This window comes from Gossypium hirsutum, chromosome A05, assembly GCF_007990345.1.
Source record: "Gossypium hirsutum isolate 1008001.06 chromosome A05, Gossypium_hirsutum_v2.1, whole genome shotgun sequence".
Classification (NCBI taxonomy): domain Eukaryota; kingdom Viridiplantae; phylum Streptophyta; class Magnoliopsida; order Malvales; family Malvaceae; genus Gossypium; species Gossypium hirsutum.
Window position 1 is genome coordinate 85,114,959 of NC_053428.1, and position 9,286 is coordinate 85,124,244.

At 32.1% G+C, this 9,286-nt stretch overlaps 2 protein-coding genes across 10 annotated transcripts; one reads left to right on the forward strand and one right to left on the reverse strand.

Annotated features, from left to right (window-relative positions):
• The first annotated feature begins 1,071 nt into the window (after positions 1-1,071).
• Positions 1,072-4,108, forward strand: LOC107957018 (NAD kinase 2, chloroplastic). 9 transcript variants are annotated; one of them, XR_001700333.2, is made up of 4 exons: positions 1,072-1,452; positions 1,869-1,935; positions 2,475-2,551; positions 3,284-4,108. XR_001700333.2 is itself a non-coding variant. In XM_016892444.2 (4 exons), exons 2-4 carry the CDS (start codon positions 1,897-1,899, stop codon positions 3,645-3,647), a joined length of 273 nt encoding a protein of 90 aa, XP_016747933.1. In that variant the 5' UTR covers positions 1,072-1,452; positions 1,869-1,896; the 3' UTR covers positions 3,648-4,108. The 9 variants fall into 9 exon arrangements, 3 of the variants coding, with proteins under 3 accessions (XP_016747933.1, XP_016747931.1, XP_016747932.1); XR_001700335.2 differs by having other exon boundaries at positions 3,317-4,108; XR_001700334.2 differs by having other exon boundaries at positions 2,478-2,551.
• Positions 4,109-6,059: 1,951 nt separating this feature from the next.
• On the reverse strand, positions 6,060-8,729 carry LOC107957019 (glyceraldehyde-3-phosphate dehydrogenase 2, cytosolic). Its single transcript, NM_001327650.1, has 11 exons — positions 8,640-8,729; positions 8,464-8,564; positions 8,024-8,139; positions 7,817-7,916; positions 7,524-7,670; positions 7,373-7,433; positions 7,195-7,292; positions 6,928-7,070; positions 6,751-6,834; positions 6,415-6,504; positions 6,060-6,315 (listed from the first exon to the last, which is right to left on the reverse strand). Exons 1-11 carry the CDS (start codon positions 8,665-8,667, stop codon positions 6,273-6,275), a joined length of 1,011 nt encoding a protein of 336 aa, NP_001314579.1. The 5' UTR covers positions 8,668-8,729; the 3' UTR covers positions 6,060-6,272.
• Between the last annotated feature and the right edge of the window lie 557 nt (positions 8,730-9,286).

A 9,286-nucleotide genomic window follows, 5' to 3' on the forward strand; every position in this document is an offset into this window, starting at 1 on the left:
GCTTCCAAGTTTGAGAGAATTTCTTTAAATACTGTTAAGTGTTCGAGCACAGATACACCTTCCTCCAAACGATGAGCATAAAGACGTTGCTTCATATACAACTTACTAGTTAGAGTTTTCGACATACATATTTGTTCCAGCCTCTTCCATAATCCAATGGCAGTCTTCTCCTTCATCACATCTTGTAAAATTTTGTTAGACAAATGTAAATGTAACTGTGTTAACACCTTTCGATTCTTGCGCTTCTTCTCTTCCTCCGTCAGTGTCGAAGGCATCCTTTCTGCCCCTAACAGGGCTTCTTCTAAGTCCATCTGTGTAAGAACTGCCTGCATCTTTACCTGCCACAAAGCTAATCTCGTGTTGCAATCCAACAGCGAAATTTCATACTTCAAAGACATCATTACTGTGATTAAGATGAACAACCTGAAAGCTCTTATACCAATTTGTGAAAAATTAAATGCCGGTGACAATATATCTCAAATAAAAGTGAAATAAAAATAAATAACATATATTTTTATGTGAAAACCCTTTAGGGAAAAAACCACGGCCGGAGGAGAATAAAATCCATTATGTCGAATTCGAATGATTACAAGAGGAGTAGACTATGTCTATTTATGGGCTTATAAAATCATATTCTAATAAGAGTGTAGTAAGATTGAAACAACTTATTCTAATCAATATCAAATAGATGGAGTTTAATAAGGTTTAAAAAACCTTATTCTAAAATAAAATAAAAGAAGTGTAGCTCTATATGAATTTTAGTTTTATTTTATTTTACCACTGTATTTTATTTAAATAAGGATTTGGGTCACTTAATTTTAACATGATTTTTTAAAATATTACAATTGATTATTTATAAATATAAAACAAATATTTGAAATCTAACACTAAATTATAAGAGAAAGAGAAATAGTTCAAACACAATAAATTTATAGGGTCGATCTTAATTACCTACTTTCACTATTTTGATATACCTCAAATAAGAATATCCCAATTTAATCTAAAAAATTGTTACTTTTTAAGAACAAAATATAATATTTACAAAAATTGAAGCTCACCAAGAAATGGAATAAAAATAACAAAAGATTTAACAATAAACTCTTAGGCCACATTTAGTTGGAGGGAATGGAATAGGCATTCCCTCCTTATTCTTAAATGAATAGTTAAGACAAAGTTTGGTTCATCGTTTTCTTCATTCGGCGAATGGTTATTCCTCTCTTATTCGTTAGATTTACCGAATCGTCATTCGGCGGAGAAGGTTAAGAATAGCTCATTCAACGACGGATGTAATAGCAAAAATTTTCCCCTAGACAATTTTACCCTGTATTTCTTCACCCATCTATCAATTCCGTCGTTGTTGTAAAAGTGGTGCCTCCTTCGATTCTATCATTGAGAACCGTAGATTCATCTCTGGCTCGTTCCCCGCCTCCACAAAGCTGTCTCATTTCCTTTGTGAGAACCTCTATAAGTTTCCCTTTTTTCTTCCCCTTCTTGTTTTATAATTTCCACTATTATTTGTATTATTGGTTCCGTTTTTCCTCTTTCCTTTTGAATTTTTTTCAATTATCATTGTTATAAGAATTACCTTGAAGAATATTGAGAAATTGTAGTTCAGTTACCATTGTTTGTATTATTGGTTCCGCTTTTCCCCTTCTAGTTCAGTAATTATTTTTCCATAATTTTTTTGAATTTTGAAGAAAAATGGAAATTTTTTAGTTGCAAAGACTGCAGTTTGGGGATAGGGTTAGAAATTGTAGATTTTGGTATAAATCCATATGATAGAACTGGTATGTTTGTATTATTGGTGTTTGCTGCCATGGATACAAACTTGGTTTTTATCTTGTGACATCTTTGTTTTCCTTATACAGGGTAAAGACTAACAGGTCTCAGTTTTAAATGGGAAATAGTGCTTTATTTGGAGCTAGTTATATCCAGGTAAATTGTATGAAACCATATTATATTTGTTGAATTGAGCAGAGATGAAGAACTTAGTAGAATTGACAAGTTACTGGATTTTCAGTACCTAGAAAATTGACTTTTATGCTTAGATTCAGTATAACATGGATCTATGCACTGCTATGGTTTATCTTCCTTTTTTAAATACAACATACTATAAGATAATATACTAATTATGGTAGAAGCAACCCAGACTTTCTCTGCTGAAGGCATTCTGCATTTGGCATTTTGTTTGCAGTTGCATACATTGTCAATCTTCAATTGAATCCACTAATTTTGCAATTATGATTCTGTCGTTATTAATGAACTGAATTTAAGCCATATTTATGCAGAGTGTGACACCGTATTTATCCTTATCCAAATGATAGAATTGGTTATTTTGTATGGTATGAGTTATTAAATTACTTCATTAAAGAACTCTATAAGGGGGGTGTCATAATTTAATAGAAATGTGCTTATTTGTTTCATGTTGTTTTCTATATATGTTAAGACATTTGATGCTTTTCAACTTGTTTTAGAAGAGTTTGGTCGAAGCATCGGTGAAATTTTTTAGAATTTTGATGTAAATCCTCTTGGTTCTGCATCAATCGCACAGGTATTAATTTTTCATTTCTTTACCTAAGTAAGAAAAGCCTAGTCATTCCTATTGCTGCTAACATGGTGTGATGTTTTACTTTCACTGAATTAGCCGATTATGATCCTTGTCATTGTTTCTGTTAAAATACGCACTGGTAAATTTGTTCCTGAATATGCCATTAAGGTCTATTTGGTATGAACAAAGGAGCTGGAAGTAGCTTTAAAAAAAGGAAAAAAGGTCTCTTGATTCTCTCAAGCAATTTACTAAACTCATGCTAGATTAAATACAGTGATTCTTGATATTCTGTTGTGACATCCAGTCATTGTCCTCCAGTGAATTAACCACATTCTTTATGCATATCTGCGGAGCACAATGAAACATTAACAATAATTGGTCAATATTATCCTTCTCTAAGTTTTTTTAATACCTTGTCTCCATCTTTTTTGTTTATCCTCGATGTCCATTTAACAGTCTATGTTTGGGGTTCATGGCTGCCCCTCCCAATAATGTCATCTCCAAGGTCCTTAGGAATGCAATGTGCCTTACCATTGCATCCAACTCTTGTTGGTGCCTTGTTTTTGTCTTTTGATTCCAATAATTTGTATCAATACATTTGAGTTACATTGCTGCTCTTCCCCCCTTCTAATTGTAGACTGTTTTTGTTAGCTTTGTTTAATGTCTATTTCCATAGAGAAGAAATTGGTTTCTCTTTTCTTGCATCATCTGATATTGCTTTATTTGGATTAAAAGACTGCCCAGTCTCATGATGTATCACAATTACAGTGGATTGGTCCAGTTCCTGGGGATATTCTAGAAGTTGAGGCTTATTGTAGAATATTTAGAGCAACTGAAAGGCTCCATACCACTTTGATGGAGACTCCATGCAATCCACTAACAGGAGAATGTAGTGTTTCATATGATTTCACGCCAGAGGAAAAACCAGTGACAGAGGATAAGATTGTGTTTGTACTTGGTTGTATGCTATCTCTTTCAAACAAAGGAAGAGAATATGTTCTTTCTGGAAGAGTTTCAGTTATGAATACTTTTCACATGCCAGATATATGTGTTATGGAGGATAAACTTCCACCACTTGCTCTTTTCAGGAATGAGATGAAGAGCTGTTGTGAGAGCTTACATGTCGCTCTTGAGAACTATTTGACACCCGATGATTATCGAAGTCTGCATGTTTGGAGGAAGTTGCAAAGGTTGAAGAATGCTTGTTACGATTTGGGTTGTCCACGCAAGGATAACCATCCATGCCATACATTGTTCGCCAACTGACAATCTGTTTGTTGGTCCACCTCTAAAGAAGAGGTAGAGTCAAAAGATTGTGAAATAGAATTTTGGAGGGGTGGTCAAGTGACAAAGGAAGGTCTGAAGTGGTTGATTGACAGAGGATTTAAAACCATTGTTGATCTAAGAGCTAAGACTGTAAAGGACAATTTTTATCAATCAGCCTTGGATGATGCTATTTTATCTGAGAAAGTTGATTTTTTATTTTGCATATGAAAAGAAAAGAACTAATGTTACTAAAATTTAGTAATTTTTATGTAAAATTTGAAGGTTTTTATTTCACCAAAAGATTGCTATAAATAATTAATTTATTAAAGAGTATACCTTATAATTAATTGTTGTTATCATATTATTATAAAGGATAAAATAAAATATAAAAAAATATGTTTTCTATTAAAATTGACAATTAAAATAAAATGTTATTAGAGAACAGGTGAGAGGCTAGATTAAAGCAAATATATGAGGCATTGAGATATTCTTAATAATAATTTTATATTAAAATTATTATTAAATATTATTAATAATTATATTAAGAATGTTATTAAATTATATATTATTTTATAAAATTGTATTTAATAATAATTATGTTAAAATATGATTAAATTATTTATTTTTATTTTTATTAAAATATATTTAACAATAATCTTATTAAAACTTAATAACAATAATCATCTACCTACAAAAATTCTGTTAAGGGTACTTTAGTCATTTAAGCCTTTTTCCTTATACTATTACATCTATTCCATTCAACCAAACACAAGAATTCTATTACAGCTCTATTCCATTCCATTCAACCAAACAGTTGAATTACTGATTACAGCTCTATTCCATTCCATTCAACCAAACAGTTGAATTACTGATTACAGCTCTATTCCATTACAGTTCTATTCCATTACAGTTCTATTTCATTACATCTCTATTCAATTACAGCCCTATTCCATTACAGTGAAACAAACGTACCCTTAGAGATTGTTTACAAGAGAATTAAATAAAATGAATAAATAAACTTGATTCTCTTGATTTTGAAGCTTGAATGCGTCTTTTAAGTATTGAAGTACTGTTGATGAGTATTTATGCAAAAGAACGAGTTTTTAAATATTTATGATTAATGAGGATGAAAAATAGTCGTTGGAAGCATTTAATTTGTATCATTTTTCGTCCTTGCAAATCAAGAAACAACTAAGGGGAGTTCAATCCCACTATAGTTGTCATACACTTTGGTACTACTACAGAAACACTATTAGAAATTGATGTCATGGCACTAACAACCTTTCATTACAACAACATAAATAAAAATGAAAACAAAATCTTTAAAATATATAGATTAATAAAAAAAGTACAATTTATTTCATGTAAAGAGTAAACCTAAGCAAATAGTTGTCAATATTCTTTTAAATCCAGACAACCATTTATCCAACTCATTTAATATATGCTTTTTTTAATAATTTTATATATTTTACATTTTTATAAAATATCAAGTTTTTATAGTCTTATTTTGAAATTAATTGAAAAACCATAATTTTTCAACAAAAGAATGAATGATATTTTGTAAAAAATAAAAATATATAAATTACTAAAAAGAACGCATATAACATGAATGATATTCAAATTTGGACAACCATTTGTGATTTTTTTTATTTATTATTTTATATATTTTTAAACATCCTTTTGTTTATATTGACCATGCACATATTATCATGACATTCACTATCAATGCCACATAATTACTGCAAAAGTATTGAAGTAAAACCAAATCCTAGTTTAAATACTAGTTAAAGTGTAAACTACCACCAGCTAGATAAGAGGACAAACTCAAAGACCAATAGGTACATGTTAACCGAAAACTAACTTTAAAAAAATAGACAAATTCAAACAACATGACAAACTATGCAATAGGCATATGTCGGTGAATGCTCTTCCAATTGTCGATATAATAACTCAAACTTTGGTTGTTTTATTTTCTGTCCCTCTCATTTTCACTGGTCGTTGATGCCATCACAACTATTGCTGAGGGGAGTTTCAACCTTGGCTCCTTCGACATTGGCATGGTATTGAAAGCACATATGCCACTCAGGGCAAGTTGTTGTAATCTTTTTCAGGCATTGAGCTACAACTAAATTACACATATCCAATCTTAACGACAGGAAAAAAATTACCTAGATGAATACCATACATTAACTCGTAAATATTCTTTCCACGAACACACAAATATAACATAATCACAAGATATCAATTTAAGTAGAGAAACCATAATCACAACATATGCATTAAAGTAGAGAAACAACTGCAATGAAACTTGAAACATTCAAGTACTTGGGTAATAAAACTGAAACAACCCTTCTTCACACAAAAATATGCTCCGTACAATTCGTTTATTCTCTCATAACATCTCTTCTAAATTAAAATTGCTAAAGCTTGGATACACAAAGCACAATCACTCACTCACTTAAGCCTTAGACATGTGTCGGATCAAGTCGATAACACGGGAACTGCAACAGAAGAAAAAGACCATCAAGGACATGCTACATAATATTTGATTGAATGAATAATACTGTGGAGCTATGAAATTTAGCATCAATGTAATTTACCTGTAACCCCATTCGTTGTCATACCAAGTCACAAGCTTAACAAAGTTGTCATTCAAAGCAATTCCAGCCTTGGCATCAAAAATGCTTGACCTGATAGTGTCAAATAACGCAGAATATAAGTTCGTGCAAGTGGTAGGTTTTTTGTTAACTTTTTCTCATGCATATGGAAGATGCTTTAAATGCCATATCTTCGCCACGCCAATGTCCACATATTAGTGTTGGGCACAGGTACTTTAAAATAACCATAGCAACATAGTTTTTTGGAGTATATGACATATAAAAGACAGACAAGTTAGAAATTGACGACTTAAAAAGGTATTAACAATGACATAATACCTGTTGTCTCCGATGAAGTCAGTTGAGACTAAATCTTCGTCCACATAACCAAGAATTCCCTTCAAGTTGCCTTCAGATTCCGCCCTATGCACAGAAAAACAACAGAACAGAATTAAGTGAATTATCCCAAGGACAACTTAAGATACCATAATAGGATAAACATATTCTAATGCTTACTTGATAGCAGCCTTAATTTCATCATATGTAGCCTTCTTCTCAAGTCTCACAGTGAGGTCAACCACAGAGACATCAACAGTGGGAACACGGAAAGCCATTCCAGTCAGCTTGCCATTCAGTGCTGGCAAAACTTTGCCGACGGCCTACATGTTTACATGATAACCACCACTATCAACAATAATAAATACAGCAACAACTTAATAATTTATTTGATGTTAAAATACATGTAATAGCATTTGAGAATCTAACAATCAACATAAAACATACCTTGGCAGCTCCAGTGCTGCTAGGAATGATATTGAAGGAAGCAGCTCTACCACCTCTCCAGTCCTTCATGGAAGGACCATCAACAGTCTTTTGTGTAGCTGAATTAAAAAGGAAAATATTAGTCAACAATGCAGACATGGTTTGCAACAATAAGTAATATGACAGCACAAGTACTTACCAGTAATAGAATGAACAGTGGTCATAAGACCCTCAACAATGCCAAATTTATCGTTGATCACCTACCATCACCAAGTTAGAAGTCTGTTATTTCCTCAAAGATAAAAGTATCAGCTCGATCCACAAAGAAATAAACAAGGAATTATTATTACCTTAGCCAATGGAGCAAGACAGTTGGTGGTGCAGCTAGCATTGGAGACAATGTTAAGGTCAGGCTTATATTCCTTCTCATTGACACCCACAACAAACATGGGAGCATCCTTACTGGGAGCAGAAATGATAACCTTCTTCGCGCCACCCTGAAAAGCAAAAAAACATAATCCATACAAGAAAATCAAATTAGGTTCCAAAAATTAAATTTTTAATGCCTCTTAAAAAAATGGCAAGTTAATTCTGATAAAATTTTCTTCTCATATGACCATAAGCTGAAATTATTATCACAAACCTTCAAGTGAGCAGCAGCCTTGTCCTTGTCAGTAAAAACACCAGTAGACTCAACAACATACTCAGCTCCAGCCTCAGCCCATGGGATTTCCTCAGGGTTTCTAACATCAACACAGAGCCAATCAATCAAGAAAAACTCATTACATAATTAAACTCTCTATGATCCTCAAAAAGTCTATAAGATCTTCAAAAGAGAACAAAATACTACCTGATACCGAAAACTGTGACAGGCTTTTCACCAAAGAGAAGGGTCTTTGAGTCCTTCACCTTAAGCTCATGATGCTTCCATTGACCGTGAACACTGTCGTACTTAAACATGTACGTCTACACACATAAAATTACAAAATCACATCAATAATTAACGTAAACAGCAAAAACAATTATATTCGGGTTTTCAAACTAAAAACAAATAAAACAGATCATTTTCATAAATCTCTACTAGATCTACATTTCAACAGATCTGTTATCATTGCATTTTCATAAATCATGCTCACTTTGGAAAGTGAGAAAGTGTTCGATTCAGATCAGGAAAAATAAATCAAATCATCGATCCTCTCAGAGGATTCTTTTTCTACTCGAGATTAAATCTAAAAGATCGAGCAAAAAAGCTAAAAATACGAAAGCAAATAAGCATGTAAGCATACAAACCATGTATTCAGTGGTGATGAAAGGATCGTTAACAGCAACGAGCTCAATATCATCGCTTTGGAGAGCAACTCTCGCAACCAAACGCCCGATCCTTCCAAATCCTTCATCAAATCGACAATTAAATCAATAACTAAAGAAATAAAAAAACAAAAAAAAATAAAATAAAAAAGTGTTACCATTGATTCCGATCTTGATCTTTCCCATAATGAAAAATTAAAAAGCTAATCTCTAACAAAGATCAACGGAAGAAATTATTGAAGATGGCGGAGTGAGGGTAGAACAGTAATGAATGAGAAATGAAAGCGAACAGCATTTATATATAAGCGCAGTGTCCGTGACCTAGAGATGGGGTAGCTGACGGAAATTTCTAGGAGAAAAAGATGGGAGAATGGTAGCCGTTGATTTCAATGTTGGCACGTGATTGAAGGTTTTAGGAATAGTAAAATACTGAACGAATTTGAAATTTGAAAATTTCAAGTGAAATTTCGATACCGGTCATTTTATGAGTCGAAAGTAAAATCTTACTATCTGGTCATAGCATAGATTTCCAATATGATTTTTCCCCCCTTTTTATCTCTATATTATGTTCTAGAAATTTCTTTGTTTTTCAATATAATTATCATTTTTGGATTCATCAATTTTCTCCCTTGTCTCCATAAATATATAAAATAAAATAATTTCTATTATATTTATGTCTTTACAGTTATCACTAATATAACACGAACATAAATTATCAAAGTTGTGAATTTTTTTTTAATAATTAGTTATAATATTTCCTTATTACCTAACTTTTTTGTTAGGACTAATCCAGGAATATACCAAC

What these genes read in the sequence shown, in the direction of transcription:
- LOC107957019 (NM_001327650.1), bottom strand. Translation starts at nt 8,667, where the DNA reads ATGGGAAAGATCAAGATCGGAATCAATG. An exon ending in GCAGCACTGGAGCTGCCAAG is followed by an intron (nt 7,071 to 7,194) that starts GTATGTTTTATG and finishes GTAAACATGTAG; the next exon opens with GCCGTCGGCAAAGTTTTGCC. An exon ending in GACTTCATCGGAGACAACAG is followed by an intron (nt 6,505 to 6,750) that starts GTATTATGTCAT and finishes TGACACTATCAG; the next exon opens with GTCAAGCATTTTTGATGCCA.
- LOC107957018 (XM_016892442.2), top strand. Translation starts at nt 1,897, where the DNA reads ATGGGAAATAGTGCTTTATTTGGAGCTAGTTATATCCAG. An exon ending in TTGGAGCTAGTTATATCCAG is followed by an intron (nt 1,936 to 3,283) that starts GTAAATTGTATG and finishes TTGGATTAAAAG; the next exon opens with ACTGCCCAGTCTCATGATGT.